This window comes from Neopelma chrysocephalum, unplaced genomic scaffold (genome assembly GCF_003984885.1).
Source record: "Neopelma chrysocephalum unplaced genomic scaffold, ASM398488v2 Primary Assembly neopelma1_22, whole genome shotgun sequence".
Taxonomy (NCBI): Eukaryota; Metazoa; Chordata; class Aves; order Passeriformes; family Pipridae; genus Neopelma; species Neopelma chrysocephalum.
The window spans coordinates 2,477,100-2,504,950 of record NW_020897689.1 but is presented as its reverse complement, the minus strand read 5'-3'; the positions used below and the strand labels follow the sequence as shown (position 1 = coordinate 2,504,950).

At 35.0% G+C, this 27,851-nt stretch overlaps 1 protein-coding gene across 1 annotated transcript in view; it reads right to left on the bottom strand.

The window, feature by feature from the left end:
• Positions 1-27,851, bottom strand: part of MMP16 (matrix metallopeptidase 16) — a 171,681-nt gene that overhangs the window by 67,424 nt on the left and 76,406 nt on the right. The window contains exons 2-3 of the mRNA XM_027682514.1: positions 16,125-16,273; positions 7,604-7,726 (exon numbers count right to left, since the gene is read on the bottom strand). Coding sequence (XP_027538315.1) covers positions 7,604-7,726; positions 16,125-16,273 — 272 coding nt within the window. The remainder of the gene's footprint in view (positions 1-7,603; positions 7,727-16,124; positions 16,274-27,851) is intronic.

Sequence of the window (27,851 nt, the reverse complement as noted above, 5' to 3'; positions counted from 1 at the left end):
TGAATAAACCTTAAATGATTGACTCGTTTGGTGCATTCCATGTGCCTAATTATATGGAATTTATATTTATACAAATAGAAACAAATATTTCAAGTCTAATTTTATAGATTTTACTTCACTTATACCACATTTGTTCATAGATTCATGTAAAAAACATAAAGTTACCTATTTTTACTTCCATTCAAAAATACTATTGTATTGAGTCCAATAATGCTAGTCTAATCAAAGCATTATTTCTTTTTAGTTTGTATTTTTATACCATAGAGATATCAACATGGATTATAAAATAGTACATTGTAGAGAATCCCCTGCTTTCCAAAGCATCTTTTGTTCCAAAGATGATTTAACCAATCATTACATACTCATGTCTATCCCTTTTTTTGCCTGGCTTGTAACACTGGTTCTTATTCTGCTTTTCTCTTTCACATACATGAGCTTCGAGAACATTTTCCTCCCCTATAAAAAGACTTTTTAAAAACATTTCTGCACTGCAAAGTCATTACCTTCTTGTTGTCTCTAAGAAATTAAAAGTTTGAACTCTTTAAATCTCTTGTTATAAGACATTTTCTCCAGTCTATTAAATATTTTCTGTGATTTTTTATTGAACTCACTCCAATTTTTCAATGTTCTTTTAAAACTGACTCTGTCAGAACTACAAAGTACTGCTGTACAGATCTCACTGTCAGAGAGAAAAAGTCCTATAATCTGTAGGCACGACCTTACCCTACATGATGTAAATGCCATGTGATTTAAAGTGCTGTGTATGATGCCTTTTCATAATTATTTGCTCATCAGTAATTTTATGATCAGTGTTGCCTTGCTTTTCATTTGATTTAAAAATTATTGGACAATCTGGACCAACTATCAGTCCTTGCAGAATTCCACTCTGAAAACTCCCTCTGTTGTGAATTACTTTTTTTGAGATGTTTTAATTAGCAAGTTCATAAACTTGCTAAGTTCCAAATGTGCCCCTTGAGAAAGTACAGCATTTTACAACCTGACTGTCATGTGACACTAAATCAAAACCCATCACAATGGCACACTTACACTGCCACTACCAAAAGCATAACAGTTCACCTGTTGCTATACTAAGAATATCACTTATAAGGCTGACAAATGGGCTTTAGTCAATCCTGCCATGTGCTCTCTAAGGCACATGTATTGCCTTAAGCACAGTTCATTGAAGGATTAAAGCCTCTGTTATTTGCTATGTATAATGAATACAACAAATGAATCAACAGGCTCTCGTAGAAAACAGTATGTCTAGCAGAACTGAAATATTGGTGTACGAAAAGTTCATTTGAAATATACAGTTTGCTTTTTATTTTAATTTTTTTTTATTTAGGAATCTTAGTAATTGGCCAACACTTTGGTGTTAAGTAAACAGAACAAAAGGATAGACTTATGCTGTTATATGTAAAACGAGGAAATGTATAAAAACATATTAGTTTTGTATTGATGGTAAATTGATTAATTGGTCTAAAAGGGTTTGTCTCACACTTTAAAACTTATCATTTTATTTTTTCTTCCATTTTCAGTGCATAGAATTAAGGGTTAATCATTGATTACAAATGAAAAATTGAGCCATTGTGCCAGTTTCACATGCACAAACTAGAGCTGACTACCTGCAATAGAGGACATTATCCATGTGTTTCATCTATTGAATTACTTTTGAAATAGCACCCTACATCTCAAGATTCATTATAAAGCAATATTTTTCAAAGCATAATTTCTGTATTAAAACTAGAGAGATTTCTGACTTCCAAACCAACATTCTGAAGTGGGCAACACTACACGAAAAATCTTGCTTCTAAGACAAATTAAATAAATCAGTAGTTATTCCAACATAAGGGTATTTCCAGAAAATAATTGTCCATTTTAATGATGGTGTTGACCACACAACCTCCAAAGGGGAAGTACAGTAAGATCAATCTATACAGACAGTCTATCAATCATCAGAGATACTAGTTTCATCTTTTAAAAGTCTTCAGTTTAGATCTATCACTGCCCTTTTCCTATTACATTTAGCTCTACATCTTGAAGTTAGCAGTCACCTGAAATAGCTGTGACTGTGTCCTAATCTCTTAAATTTAGTGATCATTCCATGGAAAAGAGATTCAAACAAGAGAAAGATCCAAAGCTGACCTTGACCAGACTGGCAGTGCAACCTTATAAAGAGGTTGAAGAACATAAAATTATTTTCAAAGGGAAAGTATTTTAGTAAACAAAAGATGATCCATAAGATGAAACATTTATGTAATTTTTAACAAACTAGTAAATGGAGTGATACTTTGTATAAATGTTGAGAGCTGTTGTTCTTAAAGAATCACAGTCATGTATAAATTGATTACGCTTTTTTGTGGTTATTATTGCTATTTTTGAATGGCTTTCAACCTGATAGTTGCTTTAGGCATTATAGCTTTAAAATACACCTTGCACAATGTCTTTATCACTGATATACACTCCTCACTCTGATATTCTATTTCTACTGATGCCTAAAGAGTCTTGTTTTGCAGAGTGTTATTCTGAAATTTTGAGTTCTATTGATTTTAGAAAAGCTTTGGGTTTTCCTTCCCTTCCCCCGCCTTCCCCAGGATATCCCTGTAAAAAAATTATCCATGTTTCAGTGACACATTTTTGGCTGCAATAGAAGCCTTGCAAGACTGTCAGGATATACCTCACTTGACTGTTTAAAATCAGTCATCTGAAATTTAAATACAGTACATTAAGTAGTACATATATGCCATTAAACTTCATTATTTCCTTTTTTCCTTGCTGAGCTGTCATTAGAACAGCCCATTATATTTTTATGTAAATTGGTACAATTCTGTACATAAAATCAAACCTTCTGACCCAAGCTAGATCCAAGAGATAAGGCTAGACAAAGCTCAAAATGCATAAAGCTTGTTATTACTGCTTACCTTAGCAGTAACGGCCTCCACAAGAATTGTAATAACTAAGTGACAGACTTCTTCATGGCCTGTCGATTTTGATACTTCTATTCTCCACTGAATATAGTAAATACTGGTTTTAAATTGGTTCTGTGCTCCTTAGCCCATCAAATCCATAGTACAAGATTAGCCATATCTTGCTACCTTGTTGTGCTGATTAAACTGGATACTAATGAGTGCTTTTAGAATTATTAGGTAATATAATGATGCAAGATGATATTTAATTTTTTTCGAACATAAGTATGTAAATCAAATATTAATGAGGAAAACATTTCTACAATGCCATTTCTCTCAAACATTCCAAGATTTTCTTGGAGGAAAATCACATATTAGAAACCCCATTCTAAAGAAGCAGAGGGCACACAAGATGAAAAATCAGGAAATTCAACTGAGTGGGTAGGAAGATGCAGTTCGAAAACTGTTTGAAGTCAGTTATAGATTTGACTATATCATACTTGATATGAAACGGTTAAAGTAAAATGAATTGAAACATACCATAAATTTAAATAACTTTCTTTTTTATCCCACTGTTAGTTTTACTGAAATTAAGAGATTACCTCTGGTCAAAGACATATTTCACTTCGTGCCATCATTTCTCTAGAAATACTTTCTATCAAATTGCTTCATTATTCTCTCACTGATGTGGGTTTTCATAGCTTCAACTTCTTTCCAGTCTCACTTTGCTAATTGTTTGTAGCTATAAACCAAGAATGTTATCCTGGTTCATATAGCTCCTGCTCACTTTGATTAAACCTAAATCAGAACTATTACTTTTGATTTTCTGTGGCCACATTGAAAGTCAACCTACTGCTGCCATGCTGGAAAGAATTATAGTAATCCTGCCTCTTCATTTTCATGGATAATATTCTCCTCAACATTCATTACAAGGAGATGAGAAGTGACAAAGATGAGATTTCCAAGATACCAAACCAAGATTAGCAAAATATGTGATAGATAAATGCTTTTATAGGAAAGATGTTTTAAGTAATCTAAAATCAATGAAATGCAATGTAAGCATGGAATGTTTTCTAAATATTACTCTTTAGTAGTAAACTCAAAAATCGTGTTGCTTCTTTGAATCAACAGTTTTTCAAAGTTTTTTCTTTATCCAATGTTTCCTTGCTTTTCAGTGTGGATTTCAAATATCCAAGAAAAAATTCTCTTTCATATTCTACACGATCTGGACCATCTAGACCATAGAAATTACATAGACTATTACTAACAAACTAGATTAGACTCTTCATTGCATACCAAAGCTCCCAGCTAGCATTAATTCATTTATCTGAACAGCATAAAGACCTGTCCAAATCTTTAATGTTTGTCAAAGATGAATTTCAGGATGCATCTAACTTGTAAAAGGAAAAAGACAATAATCTGGGGCTTGATCCACTGTCCTAAGAAGAGAAATATTAAATTATTTATAGTGGTTTTGGGATGAAGCTATTAACTATCTACACCTAAATTTCCTGCACCAATTAAATTATTACATATTGCTGATCAATTGAATCTGTTTTTTTTTTCTTCCTCAAGACAGAAAAAATTAATCAGAATGACTTTTAAGCTATTATTTTATTTTACATCATTATGAGTTCTAAGTAATGGTTAGAATTCAAGGCAAAGCTTGGATTTTTAGAAAGCATTCTCAAATTTTACTTGCAAAAGTGTTTTAAAGATTGAATAATCTGAGTAGTTGACAAATGACTGAATTCTGGAGTTAAAATTATGAATAGTATGCCCAGAATTCTGATGAAGAGGGATTCATATTCAATAATTCTTTGTCTAAAAAGGACATATAAACATTTATATTCTATTTTTACAGAAGTGGTTGCTTTATTGATTCACATTGTTGCTCTTTCTTTAAAGTACTGGATTACTTACTTCCCTGCAAAAGAGAAGGTAATTATATTTTTGAGAATTATGTGTCTTTGTAAATACCCCCTTGAAGAAAATTTAAAAAAATAAACAATTTTTAAAAAATCCTTTAATAGCTTTCATAAATTTCTTCTGTGATTTTATACAATGTTCAGAGATTGTTGTATAACCTGACACAGCCTAAACCACTAAGGAAATATTAAGATTATATCATTAAGATCTCTAGCTTTTTCTGTAATGGAGTTATAATTTTCATGTACTCTAGACATTCTCCTTCACTCCTGTACTCCTCTGCCTGGTAAAAAGTTTCAAAAACTTACTTTCTGTTTTTCTCTTTGTAGAAGTCAGCTCAGTATATGACATACATACTAATAATGTTTACAAGGTGTACTGGCATGAACTATACCAGGCAGAAAAGATACAGTTAGCTGTGTAACTTCATTAGAAACAGAAAGTCTAAGAAATACCCTATACACTTGTCCAAATAAGCAGAAAGCTTCATTCCCTGAGGGAAAGAAAGTATAATTAATGCAGTACAATGTCCATTCCACACTGATATTCCCAACACTGGAAATCTGCATTTCAGTACTCACTGTGCACACATTGCTTTCCAAGAATAAATATCACCTGAGTACAAAATTTAATATGTGGTTGAAAGGACATAATTAATGTTATAAGTGTAATATGTGGTAAAAAAAAGACATAATTAATGTAAATTATAATTTTAAGTTGCTTCTTTGAAGCTCTATCTTGAAATGTTGTGAAAGTATTTTGGCTTGAAAATTTACATGTTGAAAATATAGAAAAGTTCTAGGGTGATGGGGGAGTGGTGAGCTTGCTTTTGATTATGTTTGTTGTGGGGTTTTGGTTTTCATTTCCAGAAAATTGCAAGATGCAGCACAAACTGAAATGAGGGAGAAGTCGCCCCTTCTGTGGAGGAATTACTAAACTTGCTTAGCAGGCACACTTCAGACTACAAAGTTCGACAGGCCAGGAAGGCACAGAATGCAGGTGGAAACCTACAGGTTATAGAAAGATTGAGAAGTGGCACTGAGCAAAATGGAGCAGATAAGTGACATTAGAGATATGATTAACATTTTAGGAAACAAAGCAAGTTAAACTGTCATTCATTTAACAAGTATTAAGCCTGAAGCAGGGAATTTGTGAGGAGAAGCATGTAAAGAATTTTAGTTCTTTTTTTTTTTGTCCTTATTTGCTTTGAGTGACTTTCTAATTCAGAAAGATCAATCTTATATTTTTTTTATTCTAATAAAATTTGGGGATTCTACTTGAAATGTCTTTTGGACTGTAATTCACTGCAAAAAATACAGACATTCACTTCAAAGCTCCGTTTGACTGGAGGTCTTGTATGAGAGTGAACATTTTAGAAGAGGGAAGGCAGGAGGTAAGGAACCACTATAAATTCTTCAAAGTGAGAAAGATTACTAGATAGTTGCCACTTAGTTTAATACTGGGCATCCTTGTTTGTTATTTTGATGAAGGCCCTAGGTGACAGTACAGAAGATATATAAATGGTAGGATTTAGACTGTTGTAAAAAATTCTGTAATGAAATAGAGAATCAGACTCTACAAATCAGAAAGATAGAAACCCACACATATTGGTAGATGGTGACGCATGCCTCCTAATGTGTACACACACTACATATAAATTCTAAAATGCAGATAAATGTAAAGTGCTGTAGATGGGCATTCTTATTCAAACCAACTATGCACTACATTTACATTAACAAAAAAGGATTACAGGCAATTCAACATACCAATCTCAAGGCAGTCAGTTCTCTACTGTTTGATGTTATATCAGTGTGTAATGTCTTAAATAGAATTCTCCAATTCAGTCATAAGCCATAGTATTGACAAGGAGTTACTAATGAAACTATCTTTTCACCATGGTATGAAGAGCAGTCTATATGACTATTAGAGCTTATGAACTTAAAATTTAATATTTGCATGGGTTAATGAATAATGGAACCAATTAAAGAACTTGAAAACTATTTTATCCCTCAGAACTTACCCCTGTTAGGTATTACAGGAATCCATGATGAGGCTGTGTAAATTTTCCAACAGGCTGTATTGGAATCCTTGGTTTGCTGACAAATTATGGATTTTATATTATATACATGACACTTTCTTTGGTTGACAGAGCTCTAGCAAGTGCATCTTGAAAGTTTCCATCTAACTTTCACCCGCAAAGCTCAGTTTTGACAGTAGGCACACTGTGCAAACTGCTACTCAAGATTTATACAGAGGTACTGCCCCAGACACACCCTTATGCCCATCATCATGTAGGAAAGAAATGCTTGGGTCAGTGACTAATCAAATTCTAATCAAATTAATTTGTACTTAGAACAGACCCGTAGGCACCTACATTTTGCAGAGACTTACTCCTTTCAATAACCTATTTTACATTTCTAAATTAGAGCTCTGAGTTTCATTACAGCACTCTTAGCTTCAGAGCAATGTTCCCCGAGAAATTGCCGAGAGTTCAAAGGTAAGGCTAAAGACATACTGGGTGTTAAATTGATGCTGTAATCTTCAGAGAATTTACCAGCTACTAAATACATGCAATTTTAATCCAAGAAAATAACTTGTTTCTTATGTAGCACATACATACTTATAAGAGGTAACCAAATTAGCATTTTTAGAACATATATTAATAATAAAATTCTCAAAGTATTGAAAAATATTCAGGAATCTATATCTACTTTACATTAAAAGTCATCATTATTAGTGGCATTTATATACCTATATGAATTTAGTACCTGTAAGTGATATGCTTGTGTTGCCATTTCTGTCCTGTTAAAGCGTAGCGTTTCCGACGAATGTTAAATTTGGAGTTACCTCTTGTTTGGTCAGGCACACCACATCGAGGCTTCTTCATCCAGCTGCAAGAAACATATAAACATATAACATATAAACCAATATTTTTATTTTAAATTCATGATACTGAAACTGCCAATGTTATTCTATCTTACTCTCTTTCCACAAAATGAGAAATATCTCACTGCAAGTGTAAGCTGCTATTAATCTCCTAGCGGAGATATTTAACTCAAGAATTCTGCTTAACAATATTTAATGCTCAAAATATTAATTACTATTATTATGAGCATTAATATTTAATATTCAAAATCAAGCTTAAAATGTCTAAATCACAAACAACAAAAATTACCATTAAAACAGCACCAGACTTTCCACAGAAGTGCTGTATTTTTACAATGGTCTTCAATATTTTTATGTTTTCCAGTATTTCAAAAAATTTAAATTTGCCAAATTCAATTCAAAATTTGACATATTCAAAATATGTCATAATCAAGATGATATCTAATTCAAAAGCTTAAATTGAACAGTAGTATCATTGAACTGTTTCTCACTTGTATTGTTAGGCACTATCATCATGGCTAGGCTTCGTGAACGAAGATTTGGGAAAGGCTCTATCCACATTTGTTACAAGCACACTGGTGGCTAATAAGGCCAATATGAGATAGACATGTCTGATTGCAAAAGGCACAGCAGAAAGACTCCTTAGGTGGTATATTCTGCAAGACACGGTTCTTTCTGCATTGTCTTTTCTCCTCAAGAGTAATCCTGCGTGCATTCTCAAAGGAAACAGCAATGTTATAGATGGTGTGTCTCCAGGCCTCCCGATTTGAGGCCAGAGTAGACCAGTTATGCTGATCAATATGGCCGAGGCTGAGATGTTGTTTCAGGGAGTCCTTGTATCTTATAATTTAAACAAAACTCAGCTGAAGTTTTTATTTTATATGAGCTGATATCTGCAGAACGATTTACCATCAGGAAGAGAGTAAGACTGAATTAATTCACTGCATAAGTAAAAGATAAATCTCCTTTGTTACTTTTCCAGTTCATTTGACTATATTTCTATCATCCAAATAATTACTTATATAAAAGCTAGTTTTCCAATGACATTTACCAGAAGTGTAGTCATACCTTACATTCAGGCTTGTGTGAATAAATTTCTGACCATTAAACCAGCATTGTTTAATAAATAAATGTACACACAGCAGCTGTACATATGTATGATTGGATGACAGAAAAGTAATTTGAAATGTCATCTCAGAATGTAGATTCTTTTAAAACATGCACAGGTAATAAAAAAATCAAAAAAAGTAGACAGTCAACCATCCTTAATCTATTCCAGTAGATACTCTTGGTTTAATACATGCAAAATGAAGAAACCATCTAGTTTTTACCAAAAGAAAAATATAATATTGGCAGTACAAAGGAGAGGAGAGAGAGAGAGAGAGAGAGTATAAAACTATACATATACTATATATAATCACAGAATCACAGAATCATAGAATGGTTTGGGTTGGAAGGAACCTTAAAGATCACCTAGTCCAATGCCCCCACCATGGGGAAGGACACCTTACACTAGCCCAGGTTGCTCAAAGCCCCATCCAACCTGGCCTTGAACACCTCCAGGGATGCGGTATTCACAACTTCTCTGGGTAACCTGTTCCAGTGCCTCACCATGCTCACAGTAAAGAATTTTTTCCTTGTGTATAATCTAAATCTACCCTCTTTAAAACCATTCCCCCCCATTCTATCACTACATGCCCTTGAAAAATGAAATCATTGCATTGTAAGTTTTACACCTGGTAATACAAGACAAACCTTACTGAATGTATTTTTTAGAGAGGAGCTAATTCAGTCAAAATCAGCCTCATTTTCATAAATGTGTATAAGAGGTTTAAAAGTACAGTTAGACTTGTAACACTTCATATATACTGTAGGTATGGATATATACTAAACTATTTTTCAAATGCACAAGTAGGTGTTAAGCTCCCCAGCCTGTGGGAAAATCAAAAATTTTATTGATTGTACCAAGATGGCACTGCTCCCCACTTGCTCTGATAAGGACTATAGAAGTGGCTGCAAAAATTCTGATGGGTGACAAATCCATAGAGTAGTATAAGTGTGGAAACCAGAACTCATGAATTCAACTGCCTAAACTGAAGACAGAGAGTTCATAGTTACCTTTTTCAAATAAGAAACTCAGAATAATTTGCTCTAATTGGTGGTCAGAATAGTTATGTGTGGCACATAAAACAGTTGATTATTATTTATATTTGCGAGGAGAACAATCTTTGTTCCCTAGTTCCTGCAAAGACCATACTGCAAAAATCTGTAAAACTTTACCCCATCAGTATTTGCTGAAACACCCTGCAACTTTACTTCAGGTTCCTCTGATCTCTGATTTTTCAAATGAAGTAAACAGTTGAACAAAGTAGACATTAAGGATTTTTGGAATTAAATATTATTGAAAAGTTTAATTTGTTCTAACAATGAAAGAAAAATGAAGGACAGAAGTAGACCTTAGTTACAGACCAAATGGCTGTTATATTCTCCTTAGTAAAATGATATATTTACACTTCAGCAAACGAGATTAAAATTGGCTCAGACCTTCAAAAACATTTACACACATTGTCAGTAATACTTTTTCACAGTGCATGTTAGATCAGTATGCAGCATATTAATGGTAGGGTATATATAAATTATGCTGTTGAAACTGCACATATGCACGCATTGCAGAAAAAGACATAAATGTAACAAAAGATCAGTGTTCTCACCTTAAGGTGATATCACTACATCAAGAGCAAGAGGCAAGGAATAAAGCAAAATCGAATAACTATTATATTTCATTAGAAACACAGTACAACAATGCTGTATATAATATATATTGCTTATAGTTGTATCATTTCAAGGGCAATGACTTTAAAGCGATTAAACTAGATATCCCCCCCAAAAAAAGTTTACATTATTTAGTTTAACTGATGAAGACCTATTTTAATAACAGGGTTTGGTCACTAGCAAGCTAGGGGCAGATAAGAGTAAATATTCCAAGTTGTGAATTTAAAAAATAATCTTCAAAGCTGTTATTGAAATAATCTCTCAAGCTATGTCAAAAGATTCAATAATACAAAAATAATGTTAACACAAAATCTTTTACACTTAAGAATTGATACCAAAAGTCAAGAACAATAGATAACATGGATTCAAAAGTCAACATTGTATTATCTTACTAGAACTACTGACAATCCATTTTTAACGAAACAAAACATAGCCCAAAATAATGCATTATGAAATTCAAACAGTCACAATCTATTCTTGCATTGATTTTGAAGTAGTATGTACCTATTAAGAACATTATGCTTGTATCTTTATTGGTTTGAACATGTTGTCTGGCCCACTAATATTCTTATTGTTTTTATATGAATTCTGGGACTGTGGTTCACACAGTACAAATCCAAACATAAATCAAATGGAAATCATTGCAGAAGTTGTTCGTTATCTTTCAGGAAATTATCTTTATGTAAAATTTAAGGAGAGATGCAATTTGTGACTGAAGAGTTGGACCATCACCTAATCTATCACCTAGATCTTTGCTGAGCTAAGTTTAGCAGTTAGAATTTTAAACAAACTCTGGCATGACTAATATTGGAGTTCAGTATTTTCTACCACAGAAATAAGGCAAAATGTTAACAACTTCAGGCACATACATTTTCCTTTTATTTTTTTATTTTTTCTCACACACTCTGGGAGGAAGACTTTTGTCAGTAGTAATCATTAATGCTCATGATATTTGGTATACTTAGTGCATAATATGGTCTGCCATACAGGGGGATTGACAGAAAAGCCAATTACTTCTATTTTCTTCCAGAAATAGCTGCTTTTAACATAATATGATTGAGGTCCTCCATGTTCTTTATTGCTTGTTGGAATTTAATTTTTTTAAATGTTTTTCAAAATGTTTTTGAAGTGCTTTGAAATGTGTTTCATTTTAAAAAGGTGCATACAGGTAATGCCTTTTGCTTGCTTTCATCTGTTTGTTTTTGAACTTGTAGAAATCTTTTATGCAGCAGCCCCTCAAAATTAATATTTTATCAGTACTCAATAAAGAGGCTTAATTGTGACTAATGTTCTCTATCTGTACACTGTGTCACATCAAACTCCTCTCTTAGCTCCATTAGTTTGAATCGTGAGGAGCTATATATGTCAGGAAAATTTAAATGTTTTAGACTCACAGAAAATCTAGAAGGATTAAAAGAAAAATCTGCAGCAAAACTGGATGCTTTTTCAGTAGAGTGAAAGATGAAACTGAACTTTTCTACCTTATAAACCTTCAGGAAAAAATTTTGGTTTAACACAGAATCAAAACATTAAAAAGTCTACCTTTGGTTAAATGTCCCACCTCATTTATCCCTAATCAAAATTGCTGCTTAGTTTGCACAGTGGTTTTGTTGTTGGTTTTTGGAGGTTATTTTGGGCAGAGTTATAGTAAAAAAAATGAAAATAAAAGGGAGGTTTTAACTTGAGTTATTGCAACTTAATTTAGTTGCTGGAAAAACGAAAGACATTTATTTAAGAAAACTACTGAATTATACCTTTAAATTTCTAGTGAGGAGAGACAGGTATATTTTCTAAACATCTTTACTTTTCCCTACTGTAGCATGCTATTACAAGACTTTACTGACACTTGCTAATTAATAGTAAACAGTCAAAGAGTGGTGTAAGATATTGTATTTCAGCCCTGTTACTGATGATGATTTCTCCTCAAGGCTTCTCATTGCTTATTTCTTGATGTATACCTTTGTATAAAAACATTTACTAGGAAAATAAACCACTGGATCAGTTTCAACAGCTCAGAATTTACTCTGGGACTGAAAGTTAATATATAAACAGCAGAGAGTGTACATAAATATCCTAAGTATGAATCTTGAAGTAAACGTGGTTGGAAGTTCTAAGTATTAAAATAAGCATATTTGCCATTTATTTATAAAGAGTGACATTAGAATAAAATGAATTCTTTATTATTGCACAGATTTAGTCAGCATCCTATACACAACCATTCCATCTGTATACCAAGAAGTTTGCAATGTACCCCTTTAAACTGCAAAACACACATAGCAGCTTTAAGAAAAGACAAAAACTACTTTTTCTACTTAGTATGTTTGGTTTAGGGATGTGGAAGACTAGGATGGCAACAGTGACTCCAGTTTCAAAAGTGTCCTTTTCCACAAATCATTGATTTTGTTTGGTAATATATAAATGAACAACAGAAAATACTGTGTCACTCCATGCAAACATCAGAGTATTTTCATTGGGTTTGTCATTGCCATGGTACTTGTATTCAGAACGTCTCCCATATTGTTATGCCAATATAATGGTATTTCTTTCTATCACTCACTTTTCCTTATCCCCCGAAATAAGTATGCATCACGCTTTTCAAGACACTTGAGAAAAAGATTAAAAATATAACAAAAACAAATGAATGCTGAGTAGTAGGGGAAGGATGATTACTGTCAATATTTATCCATACCAAAATACTCACTGAGGGATTATCTTTTTTCAGAGCAGCAAAATCCCCCAGGAGACTTTTGACAATGATGATGCTGCAGGACAATATCTCTTTGTTAATATCCCCTTGTTAATATCCCCAAAGTTGGTTCCTATCAAGTTACTACTACTATAACTTTTAATTTTTTGTCCTTCTGAAGAGAAAGAGGCACTTCATAATCTCTTCTCAAGATGCATAAGAGGAGGAGGTAAATCCTCATGCACAAGATGAGAACATATTTTTTTAATGAGGTTCCTACTGTACTCCTTATTTTGTAATGCCAGCATTGTTAGTAATAATAACATACTAATTCCAGAGAAACAAATGGTAAACTGTCACATATTTCTGGCCAAAAGAGTATATATACTTCCTGTGCAGATGAAAGAGAAAATTATTTCAAACATTTATAAATTAATGCCATAAATGAACAATTGAAAAAAATATTTACCCTTTGTTATATAGTCATACCTCCCAAGAATATCCAGTGATGTGAACTACTGGTATCAGTTTAGTTTAAAATGAGTTTCTTGTTTTGTTTTGTTTTTTTCTCAAGACCAGTGTACGTGTGACAAGTCTTTAAAAATCAGTTCTGTTCCTAACTCAACTCAAGTTAATGCAACTCCAAATATGTAAGTGAATGCAGCATTCATCCATCATGAGTTACACGTACCTAAGAATTGCAGCGCATTAATACATCTTTCTGTGTAGAAGAAAGTCATACATCAAAAGGTCTGGAAGACTCCATATCCATATCCATCAGTTTATAAAATTAATGTTTTCGACTGCTTAGTAGATGGATTTCTTCATCACTTATGTAGCAAAAGAAGTGAAGACAACCTTGTTTGCCAAAAAGTGTAATTAGCAAGCATAAACCACTTCCATTTGAAATTAAAGTTTTGGGTTGGTTTGGTTTTTTTTCAATTCTCTAGCTGATACTCTAAACTAAGAGATGTCCTCTGCTTTTCCTTAGGCTACCACTTCCTGTCTTCTCTGTACTGCTGTGAACAGACTATTTTACTTTTAGTGAAATATATTGTCTCCTACAAAGCTGCTATTAATGTGTCTTTAAAAGGGTACTAGTGACTGGTATAGCAGCACCCTCCCTCAAAGATCAATCACTGAAGTTGTACGAAGAGCCCAGTCTCTTCACCCTGCGGATTGGACCATAAACATACTTTAGAGCATGGCTCTCTCACAAGGTGTTTCCTGCTATTGCACTGCATGTTCTGAGGCCCTTTAAATTCCTGAACTGAGGGATGTGTGATCAACTCACCTCCCCTTAGGGCAGCCACGAAATCTGCTTTGCTTTATTGCTTTTCAATGCAATAGTGTGTCAGTGGAATAAAATGATTTTTCCAGTCCTGCCAGCATTTTGTGAAGTCTCTTCCCTAAACTCTAAATGATAGAAAAATCATTAATGTCATCTACTTTACCATAAAAGATGACATATCAGGTTGGGAGTGGTAAATAGAAATCAAAGGAGGACTTTTTTTCCCCCAAATAAGCATTTTAGAGTAGTAGAAACATATTTCAAAGAAGTAAGTGATATGAGTTGATACTATTGAGTTATTGCTTGGTTTTCAAGCAAAGTAACTTTTTCTAAAGTCACAAGAGAATCATTATAGCAATTTAACTGAAATGACTGCAACAAGCACTTGAAATCATAGAATCAGAGAATCATCGAATAGTTTAGGTTGGAAAAGACCTCTAAGATCATTGATTCCAATCATTAGCAAGGCACTGCCAAATCCCTCATGAAACCATGTCCCTAGGTACCACAACTACACGTTGCTGGGCAGCCTATTCTAATGCTTAACAACCGTTTGGGGGAAGAAATACTTCCTAATATCCAATCTAAACCTCCCCTGATGCAACTTGAGGCCATTTCCTTTTGTGCTGTCACTTGTTACCTGAGAGAAGAGACTGATCCCACCTCACTACAATCTCCCTCCAGGTAGTTGTAGAAAGTGATAAGGTCCCCTATGAGTCTCTCTTTTTTCAGGTTAAATAAGCCCAATTCCCACAGCCACTCCACATAACACTTGTGCTTCAGACCCTTCCCCAACTTTGTTGCCCTTCTCTGGACACACCGCAGCACCTCAATATCTTTATTCCAGTTAAGGGTCCAAGACCGAACACAGGATTCGAGGTGTGGCCTCCAGTGCAAAGTACAGAGGGGTGATCATTGCTCTGATCCTGTTTTCTTAATCCCAGATACATTTTCACATTTTCTTAATTGCGTACTAATGTTCCTTTTTTTCTTTTTAACTTTCCTGGCACAGTTTTAAAATTTGGCATAGTATAGAGTGTTTGAAATTGTCCTTTAATAGCTCTGTTTCACTCTGTTTCACTAAGTGTCCATTTGGTCACTAAAATCAGACACTGCCAGGCAGACACAACTACAGAATTTCAAAGGGCATGCAAAACTAATTCAATATTACTCCATGTTAAAATGACCACACCTGATCTTTTGTTACTGGAAATCACTAAACAAATGGGCCAGTGGAGTCTGCCAATTTTTTTTTCAATAAGAGTAAAGTAAATTACACTAAAGATTTTCCAGTAAGAAAAGATGACTTCAACTGTGAAACATTTCATGAATTCTTGCCAGTTTCAAACAGGTTTCTCCACTTTCACACTGACAACCTTTTGCCCCTTTCTTTAGGCAACCGGTAACATCTTATTTACAGTCTGCCCAAAGTCAGACAGCAGTTAGGCAGGTGACTACCTGCTACCATAAAATACAGAAGATGAAGAAAATAAAAAGGCAAGGACAGAGAGAAACAATTTAACTCCCCATCTGAAGCTGCAAGACTATTCGGATACCCCATTTTCACTGCTACATGTGTTAAAAAGGTTTCCCAATTCTATTTTACCCTTCTTGAAACAGAAAAGTCAAGAGCAGTTCAGTACTGGTTACTTACTCAATTGTGTTCCTGTCCACTTTTCCTGTCATATTAATGCCATAGAACTGCTGCATGGCAGCTATAGCTGATTGCATGGTTTCTGCAGAGCGCAACACCGACATTCGGGGGTCAGTTGGTGGAAGGTAGCCATACTTTTGTAACCATACCTGCAATGACAAGTGCAGTGGCTATTAAATAAAAATTAGAGGTAAATAAAATGCTCCCTAGTAATTAGCTTTATATCATATATAATGAAGCTTCTAATTCACAAAGTACAAGTCCTGTTACTTTGGGTGTTGTTGTTTTTGTTTTTTTTTTTTTTTGCAGATAAGAAATTTTTTTTGGCTTTTATTTCATATCCTTTATTAAAGAGTCCATTGTTTTAAGTCTTGCAGTGTTTTCTACCCAGGACCCAGTTCTCTTTATTATCTGAAACTGCCTGCTTCAATTACTTATTTAATGTATTTATTTTATTTGAAGTTACAACTTAAGCATCTAACCCTGGCTCTAAGCATTTCAAGAAATGTTTTAAGCAGATAAAATATAAATCTACAATATATGCCACATAAAATTGACTGCCCACAGGGCACATAACGATATTCACAATCTACAATAATAAATCCACAATGGCTCTCACACAGTTACACTATATTGTTATTGTCTCTCAAAGAATACGAAAGAGAGGGTAGGGAGACATTGAGCTTTCTGAGAAGAATATCAAAATCACATACTTATAGGCAAAGCAGGTGTCCAGGAGATAGCGAAATAGCAGATGGTGCCCCCACTTATAGAAAACTTCCTGATAAGAGGAACTGCGTTTTTAAATCAAGATGAATTTAATGCCAACTGTTTGTGCTCTTAATTGTGTGGAAGTGTGAGGGAGAAAGCAGGGTCCAAATAACTGAAAGCTTTATGGATTAAAGCCATATCTTAAGAATACTTAGACAAACCCTCTGAAAAATGCTGTCTTCTTGAGCCAAAGTTTCATAAACAAGTAGCTGCATCATAATGTTGCTAAGCATTCTCAAAATCTAGCCTATATAAAGCACAGTGTAAGATTTTTGAGGCAATGAGAACACTGATATATCCTTAAAAATGTTTTATCTTCTCATCTAAGGGCTGGAACTACTCACTAGAATGAAAGGTACATATACTGCCAATCTACAAGGTTCCATTAAAATGTATTGTTGCAATTCCACTCTCTCCAGGAACAAACTACTTGTGATCTCATAAATCTGTTCTTTTAAAATAAAATTAAAAAAAAAAAAGAAAAAAGAAACATTGATTCAGCCACCTCTTTCAAACATATCACATCATAGTTCACAGATTCTGAATGCTTACATTAATGAATGCTATCCACCCCCTATACCCTTACAGTGTGTTGTAGGCTCTCTGTGACTCATACAACACTTTGGAGGTTTTTATCTGTTTGTATATACGCTGTTCATACACAGCCTAACACCAAACTGTGTAGCTATTTTCAGCTTTAAGTTTATCTTGCAAAGTCTACCCAATTCAGTTCTGTAGCAGGTTAACCACGGCAGTGGTGCATTCCCCTTTTACAAACACAGTGAAGATGATCAAGATGAATTAACTCATTATTAAGGTTCACTTTACTAACACTGAATGTGTATTATAGGCAAACATTGGCTCAGTGTAAACAAAAGATCAAAGTGGCATCAGAGACTGGGGAAACCATCAGGTTATGAGTTCAGATATTTCTAATTTAAACAGGTTTACCTTTCCATAGTGTGGTTGACACACAACCTCAACAATGTTTGTGAGCTCCACGCAACAGGGAGATACACCAGGACAGGGAGATAAGAGACAGGATTGAGACCTAGCCTAAACTCTCACCTTCACACTAACTCTATATACAGGAATGATTCAGAATAAGAACAAAATTGTGTTTAATAGATAGGAAAATGCTCTTCTTTCCAACATAAATTAATTGCTACAATCATTACCTACATCCAACTTAAATATTCCTACCTTCTTGCACTTTTCAGCTTCAAGGGAGAACTAGTGTACGCTATGTGCAAGATTTGGGTCATCACAGAAATAATTTAGTTTATGTGTCACTTTGCACAGGAAGCCTGTTCTTTCTTCTGTTATTAGAAGATAGGTCTGAAACGCCAGATAGAGCTTGAACGAGGGCAGGAGCAATGCAATATGTGGAAACAGGATCATGGAAGTAAGAAACAAATAAGTTTGACACAGAGTGGTTTGATTTCAGTGTACTGCGTAAAGTCCCTTTGAATTAATATTTACAATGAGTATATTTAAGAATGGGGTTATTTTTGTATTCATCTTCTCAAGTCAGTAATATTAAAACCAATGATCAGTCAGGGAAGAAAAAAATTCTGAATATCATGTCACTATTATCTAAAATTATGCTACTTTCTTGTCATCGCCTCAAAAAGAATTTGGTATGCAGACACAGAGCAGGGCTTTTTATGAATCTCTCAGGTGCAAAGGGCAGACAAAATTGCTTGGTAGGCTTGTGAGGTCACCTATCACCACTCAAAACCATCCTCACTATGGCAGAACCGAAGACATCAGAGGTATGGCGTTACAAGTAAGCAAATTTGCCAGAAGCTAAACCTTCAGATATGAATCAGAAAAGCTATAAAGAGAGAGACAGAAAAAATATCTTATGGAGTACTGCTCATTGGAGAAGTGGAGCAGGGAGAACAACCTGGAATCTATCAGAGTGCCACTGCAGAGACACTCTGCAGAAAAGAGAGTTGGCTCAGAAACAGCAGGAGAGGACAGTGTAGCCTTTGTCTGTCTAAAAAGACTTACATACAAGTTAAATACAGGATGCCTGATAGCCACCCCCTATTATCGAACAAAAGAAGTAGACCACCTAGGTCTTCTCTCAGCCTTCAAAATAGCAACTAGAAGATACAGCCAACATACTGGAAAGTCAGATGACACTCTCAAAGCAAGTTCCTTTTTTCTAAAATTCAGACAAATTGACCTCTAGACTGGTGAATGTTTGAGAGCTAGTAGCATTTAGTATTTCAAAATTCTGTGCTTTGTCCTTATGAGAAAGGATCGTGAAACAAGATAAAAGACAGTAAATCTTGTTTTGCAGTTTTCTATTAACATATTTTGAAGGACCTTGACTCAGACTGCCAGATATCTGAAAAATGCAACTCGGATTCTATTGTGCATAGTCGAAATGGTGGCAACTACAGAGGAGAAGCTTAACTTTAAGTCCAAAATATATGGGTGGGTAAAACAACAATAAGAAGAAACAGAATGAGGCAGACATAGCACAAGACTGAAAGAAAAGACTTTCCTTGCCACCTCGTATTTTTGAGGTAAGTTATTAAAGAAATTATATTTACAAGAATTTCCCCCTCCCCTCTACTGAAATTAGACGTGTGTCTGCCTTAATGTACTTCAGCAATGAAAATGCTGTCTGGGCGAGCCTCATTCTGAGGAAACCATCAATCTTGGAACAAAGAAATAGTGAAGTAGATCCATCTAACATGTTGTATCTGGGATGCCAACAGAGACCCTTTGCACAGTGGTGCAAATCAGCGATTTGTTTAATTCTTTTATACAATTTAAGAAGATAAAATACTGCTCCTTCAAGTGAAGTTTTTGAGCAGGACTTTCTTGTCCTGCAGCAAAATGAAAGCCATGGTATCTCTCACATAACCACAGAAAAACAGCTGGAAGACAACAGGTCCCACAACATCCCTCTCTATTAGAGTGTTTTAGTATGCTACTGCTATAAAGTTTGCTTAAGAGTTGAATCTCTCTTACTAAAATTTAAGACTGTAACTTTTCGTTTTATCTGTTATGGATAAGGGGGACCAATTATTCCTTTCTCCTCTGCAGCATCCTTTTATGTACTTGAACTTCCTGATGTCACTCTTTCTAATATTTGTAAATAAAGAAACTCCTTTTGTTTAATCATATTTCATTATCCACATAAACCTCCTGAAAACTTGAAGCTAAAAGCTTTCTTTACTAAAATGTTTCTCTACTAAACATCTGCTTGCGCTAGATTTCTATGCTAATTCGCATTGTTGGACAACTAACAAACACTGGAGTTTAGATGAAGCGTTGGGAGTAATTCAGAAGAACATGGACACTCTAACATTTCATTTTGGAAAGAAAAAAAAACAAAACCAAAACAAAAAAAAACCACCAAACCAAACCAAACAAACAAACAAAACAAAAACAAAACAAACAAAACCCCAACAAAAACAAATAAAACAAACAAAAAACCCAGAAATAAAATTAGCCTAAAAATATTTTTACTCATTAACTGAACTTGAAGGCTTATGTCCCATTTATCTATACATTTTAAAATTTTAAAACCATGATTTGCACCTTTTCCCCAGTAGAAAATTTTCTTCACCATAATTCCTCACCTCTTGTTTTCATAATTGTAAAGAAAATGATAAACAGAATCCACTGGTGATTAAATCTGTAGAGATGCTAGGAGTTTGTTGAGGACCTGCCACTTCTGCAGGAGTCCATGGATCCTGTAAGGGCTCAGCACATGAGCTGTATCATCTTCCAGATTTTGGATGTCATTGACTAGATATGTAGTGTTTGGGTTTTTTTCTGCCGTGATTAAAAGATCTTTTCATTTTAGTTTGTAACTGCTGCTTATGCAATGCTGTATGGATCATTTGGCTATGGAATAGATAGCAGTTTGTCACAACTGTTTTTTTTTCTCCTCTAAAGGTTAAAGAATGGTCTAACTTGAAGTGTACTAAACACACTGATGGATTTTAATCATTCCGGTCTTCGGTAGTTTAAGAAGAATGAGTGGTCTTAAAAACAGTATGTTGACACCATACTGTTACTAGAACAAAGAAAACCCATATATTTTCATTAAATATTAAACAAGAATATTATTAAGATAATCAGAGTTTCAGAGAGATTACTGATTGCTAAGATAGAGGAAAACTTAGCAACAAATTATTAATGTTCCTGAATGACAGTACATAGTATAAGCTACAGTACAATTATGTTCTATGAATATGAAGGTTTACTAAATCAGTCTAATGAAGCATGCATGGATTAAAACAATTTCATGAACACCTTCAGTAGTGCAGCTGCATATCATTAGTCATGTATTCCTGTTCTTTTTTATATATTTTATCTGCAAATAAAATTCCTATCTGCACTGAGTGAAACTGTGAGATTTCATAATTTCAAAATATTTTGACTTCTGTTTTTTAATATACTTCCACCAGAGACACTATAAGGGAAATGATTTAAAATGTCTGAGTAATTTATAAGATTTATACTTTCAAAAAGCATACATTTAGGAATCTAACTTACAGTGCTCACCACAGGATTTAGTAGCTCAAGTGCTGATGTAATTTTGAAAAGCGATTGAAGGCTTTAACTATGGTAAATAAGCTATCTCTAGAATTAGTATCCATATGACCAAGTCATTTCTTCATTTAGGTCAAATAATCATGGCTAATGGTGTGTTTTAATTACAGACATGACTATTGCAGCTAATATCGACTTTTCAGTGACAACTTGATACCCAGATAGCCAGAAGTAAACAGAAGTGTTTACACACAGAATTATAGGAATCTTCTGATGGTTTTCCTCCCTCATGTCTTAACTGCCACCAGTTCATCACCAGTGATGTTTTCTCTTTTTAACAGAAGACACTGATGTGAATTTACAGAATGGGTATATGGTGTGTTTTATCTATCGAATAAGAAAAACACTTCCAAAAAAATAGAACGTAAAAAGAACATATAGTCCAGGAGAGTCTAATGTGTCTATCAGTAAGGTCTACAGAACAAAAATAAGAAGTAAGATACATAAAAAAAAAGCTTAATAGTTAGAATTGGTTTAGTACCTCTGGTTAGAAGTTGATATAACCAATCCTTAACAGCCAAAAATCAGCCTGACTGTTCAGAGTACATTGAAGCTCACAAACAAATCAATTTATTGGAAATTGTATCATCATGGCTAGGCTTCGCGAACGAAGATTTGGGAAGGGCTCTACCCACTTTTCTTGCAAGCGCGTTGGTGGCTAAAAAGGCCAATACGAGAAAGGCAAGTCCGGTTGCAAAAGACACAGCAGAAAGACTCCTTAAAGGGTGTATTCTGCAAGGCTCGATTCTTTCTGCGTTGTCTTTTCTCCTCAAGGGTGAATCTGCGTGCTTTCTCAAAAGCATCAGCAGCGTTATAAATGGTGTGTCTCCATGCCTCCCGATTAGAGGCCAGAGTGGACCAGTTATGGTGATCAATATGGCCGAGGCTGAGTTGTTGCTTCAGGGAGTCCTTGTATCTTTTCTTTGGGGCTCCTCTTTTGCGGCAGCCGGAGGCAAGTTCACCATAGAGCAGGATCTTAGGGAGGTGGCGGTCCTTCATCCTGGAGACGTGCCCTGCCCAACGCAGCTGCGTTCTCAGTAACATGGCCTCAATACTTGTAATTGCTGCCTGTTCGAGAATAGATGTATTGGTCACATAGTCTGACCAGTGGATGTTAAGGATTGTACGGAGGCAGCGTTGATGGAAGCGTTCTAGGAGACGCAGGTGGTGGAGGTAGATGACCCATGATTCGGAACCATATAAGAGAGTAGACAGCACTATGGCTCTGTAAACACTGATCTCGGTGCTTTTCTTCAAGTGTTTATTACACCATACTCGTTTATGGAGTTTTCCAAAAGCACTATATGCCTTCGCTAACCTATTGTCTATCTCCCCATCAATCTTACCATCTGAGGAGATGAGGCTGCCTAGGTAATTAAACTGTTGGACTAAATTGAGTTCTGATTGGCCAATGGTAATGTGGGGATGATGGAAGACTTCCTGAGGTGCAGGCTGATGGAGAACTTCTGTCTTCTTTAAGCTGACTTCCAGCCCAAAGAGCTCAGCAGCATCTGCAAAGCAGGATGTTAAACGCTGCAGAGCTGCTTCTGTGTGGGCAACAAGGGCAGCGTCATCAGCGTAAAGCAGTTCCCGGACAAGATGGTTTAGGGCCTTCAGTCGCCTTAGGTTGAATAGGCTTCCATCAGTACGATATCAAATGTAGATACCATCCTGATCATCGAGGTCTGCCGTGGCCCTTTGGAGCATCGTACTGAAAAAGACTGTGAATAGGGTAGGAGCGAGAACGCAGCCTTGTTTCACACCTTTCTTTATTAGAAAGGGCTCAGAAAGTGTGTTGCCATATCTGACTTGGCCGTGCTGATCCTCATGAAGTGAGATGATCATTTTAAGGAACTTGGGGGGACAACCTAAACGTTCCAAAATCTGCCACAGACCTTTTCTGCTCACAGTATCGAAAAATTTAGTTCTCAAATGACCTAAACTAGAAAGCGGCCAACCTCTTTTTTGTAAATTTTTGTGACAACCCCTCATAAAACAATTTACATGTGGCACCAGCATAGCCTTAGACACATTAATGGTGGTAGTTTTTACTGTAAATTACAGAATTTGTAACAGGGACTTAATAATTCAGAAAAGTCTGTGCAATTGCACTTGAGGTTACAGGATGCACTACGGTTAATACTTAGATGCAGTACTAGGAGTAGCAGAATTGACCCCACAGTGGCCAAAAGAGAGGATAAATTAGGCTTCATTGAGTTCAGTGTTGCTGAAGCTAGTTAGCTCAAAAATAATTGAGGCATCTCCACTATTTTATTATATATATTCTTACAGGTTTTTTTCTGTGTTCTAGCTAGAAAATGGACGTGAAACTAAACAATTGTATTATATTCACCTCCAACAGTACAAAACCAGATGTACCAACACATGATCTGGCATGTCAGCAGAGAGGTGGCAGTCTTGAATTTTCCACTGATACAAATGGTGACAGATAATTTTAAAAGGGAGCTCCTGCTCCCAGTGAGACATAACTCAAGAATGAAGACTGCAGCCCAAGGCCAGAAGCTCTGCCTTTTTACTGACTTGAACCAAACTCAGGGTCTAAAGAGTGGCAAAAGTAAAAAGGCAAAATGTATTCAAAACTGTGTGCTGAATTCTTCTCATTTGTAATTCAAGTTTAGATTAATATTCTAAATAATTTCCTTTACTGACACACTTACGCATGGAAAAAACAATGTAGCTTGAGAGCAGCAGAAATGGGAGATGTAAAAGAGCCTCTGGGAGCATCAGGCCAGAGCCATTTGCAGATTCCAGGGAGATGGGAATCTACCAGTAAGTAGCAGATATGGGATCTGCATATAGCACAGTCCTTGAGAGACTGAAATATGCTTAGAACAGGGATTAGATACAACCCATCTCTAAATGCAGGATCTACATTGTTCATTCACTACTTCTACTGTCTGTACCGAGAGTGGGTTAGTGGTATAAACAACTATGACACAAATCCTTGGCCTGGAAAGAAACTCTTTGTACCTTGATCATTCCCTCCAACAGTATGCACATTTATAACTGTCTGCAAAATGCAGACCTTATTTATTAGTTGCTCAGCAAAATTTTCTTCAATCCCTAATAGAAATCTCTGGTGAAGCCTGGCATAGACCCAGACCAGTGGAAATATTTCCACAAATAAAACTAACAGTTCTAGTAGATGTAAACACTCAATCATACAGCTGTCTCTGTAGGGACACTGTCTCTACATCTTACTAGGATGCCCAGCCTCAGCTTCTAAAAAAATATTAAGTGCTCTGCAGGGATAAGAACGCTATATTGCATAGTCTGGCTAGATATATATGTCATGAGAGGTTCCAAAAAAAAAAAGAAACTTCTAGGGTCATGAGGATGAATAACAGATTGGAGCATCACTACAGAAAGACTGAAAGAGCTGGAACTGTTCAGCCTACTGAAGAGATGACTCCAGGGTGATCTTATCTATGTGTTCAAATATCTGAAGGGAGGGAGTGGAGAAGATGGAGTCAGGTTCTTTTCAGCAATGCCCAGTAACATGACCTAGGTATTGGTACAAACTGAAATACAGGAGGTTCTTTCTCAACCTAAGGAAACACTTTCTCTCTGTGAGGGTGGTCAAACATTAGCACAGGTTGTCCAGAGATGCCGTGGAGCCTCCATTTTTGGAGATACTCAAAAGCCATTTGGGAAGGGGTTTGGACAGAGCTCTCTTACTACAATACCTTTTCAATAACACATTTAGTTTACGAATTTCAAATTAAGGAAGAACATGTATGCATTTTTGCAGCTCTTTGCCTGATAGCTAAGCAATCTGGCTTCTGGTATATATTTTGAAAGAATTGTGGTCTACTTCTTTGATAACTGTCACATTGTGGGGTACGGTGAATGCCCACAAGATTCCATAACCTCCAGTTCCTGTAAGACTCAGATGTTTTGATTTTTGTGCTTCTTTCTGTTCCTCTCCAGGGATCATCTAAGAGGTTACTTATGCGGTCCTACATGAAATATCCTTGATCTCTCCTGGGTGTAGATTTTTATGGTTTTCTTTGGCTCATTATATGTAGCTGTAGAGTTCATTCAGATGCTTGGATCCCAGAAGACCAGTGGCCAGATCAAGGTGATGGACATATAACAAAAACAATGATGAAACTGGAGCCAGAACAATTCTGGTTGAGCCAAAGGCCCATGACATGTTCCTTGGAAAATCATCTAGCTTTTTAGGTAGCAAAAGTAAGAATGAGTGATGCTTCCCAATTTTCCTCATCACAGCATTGTAAGAATCCAGACAAGGTTTTGAACATATGAATCACTACATAAATGCAACTGTTGCTTGGTGATGTATCAGAGAGGTCAAAAGTGGCTCTTTCACCACACTCCAGAAGATTATGCCACCTCATCATTGCCTTGGTATTAGCATCTTTAACCCCTACAACTTTGCAATACCTCACCAGCAAGCTGATTATTTTGGTCTAATCCAACTATATATTGATAGGATAATTTTGGAAATGCTTACCATCACATTATTTTAGGGCAGAGCTGTTTATTCTTACTATTTCCAAAAGCAATCAGGGAACTGAACATCAACTTGGGAAATAGAGTTTGCTGCTTATATCCTACAGCTTAGGACTTGCTTGAACTTTTGTTTCTCTAGAGACAGGCTTATCTCCCCTCACACACATATTCTAAAAAACCAAAGCAATGAATTTCATCATGAATTCATAAGAACTGCCTTACTACTTCAATCACCAGTCTACAAGCAACAAAGTCCCAAGTGGTTGGCCCTAGTTGGAAATGACCACATACATTTTTAGGCTTTGAGAATATAATTTCAGGCAATCATATACTTCAAAAGGGAGGCACTCATATCACTAAAATTTATCAGTAATATAGGATTTTTCCTCTTGGACCGTAAAATCGTTATCAGCAGCAGCAACATCAAGCAAATAAAAACTGTATACTACCGTAACACTAAAGTAAAAAGTCTCAGTTATTTGGTATGTCTGCCTTCTATGGCACAATTATAAATTACATGCTGTCATTTAAAGAAAAACAAATATAAACCAAGCAGTCTATTGAAAAAAAATACAGTAATGATCACTATTGGGTTTTATATGTCCCAATAGGTTGTTTCAAATAATTTTAACAAAAGTACTAAAACTTTGTTCTAAGACATTTACATAGGAAATACATAAATATCTAATGTATCTATGGTGGTGTGCTACTTAAAAAAGGCTTTTGGGAAGGTAGTCAATTGTAATAAGATGAAAAGGTCAAGCTAAAAAGTTCCTTTGGGTAAATGATTATTCAAACTATATTCGACACTTGGTATTTGAATCCATTAGATAAAATAACTTTACTATTATAATTTATGTGTTTTAAGTTTACAACAGTGAAATAGATGAAATGCAAGCTATCATCTAAAAGAAACGTGACTTGGACGAACTTTTTTTTCTCCATATCACTTACATTTAATTTTCTTCATTATAATAGTTTTTTTCTCATTTTATAAACATAAGAAACATCATATTCTGAATCATAAAAACATCAATTAAATATCTGTGCAAATGTTTCCTGTATCAATATCATGAATACTCTTATATTATGGGTTAAACTAAAATCACATTAAAGCAAAAGAATAGAAATGCAGAAAACACAATACATTTTTTTGTAATAGTTTAGTACATCTTCGCAGATAAGATTGCGTATAAATTCATACTGTACCATACATAAGCAGTGTTTGAAAGCCTGTGCCTGTAAAAAACCAACACCCTATGCTACAGTCAAGAGCAAAGTTGCCCTCAGTGGAAACAGGAGGTATTTAACTGAATCAGTTAGTTCCTTTATTTGGATGAATTTCACTTTTATTCCTTTCTGTGTTTTTTTCAGCAATCAACGATGTCATGATTACTTGCAACATAAGCTTTTTCTTTTATGTTACAGTATGTTTGTTTACCACAGTGAAGAGTTTTTAAATATAAATATATACTAAACTTTAAAACTAAAATTATATTTTTTCCCTGTCTTCTGCCTTTCAAAGTATGATATGTAAAATTTCAGATCCTTGCTGAATATCATTCCATATGTTAGAAATCCTTTTTTGACTGGTATAAGATTTGTGATATTTACAGTACAATAATAGCTCTTAATCTGATTTACGTTTTCCTGCAGAAATCTGTAGATAGAAGATGAACATGAATTTTATAAATACATAAAATTGATGTATGATACCAGTTTGTCACTTCCCAGGGAGAGACAAGAAGGGAATGCAATGAACATAAAATGTAATACTGTGGTTTTCCAAATTACTTTATTTGGTCCACATAGGAGAATGAAATAAAAACAAAACAAAAGTAAATACTACAACACAACATATGAAAGAAAAATCTT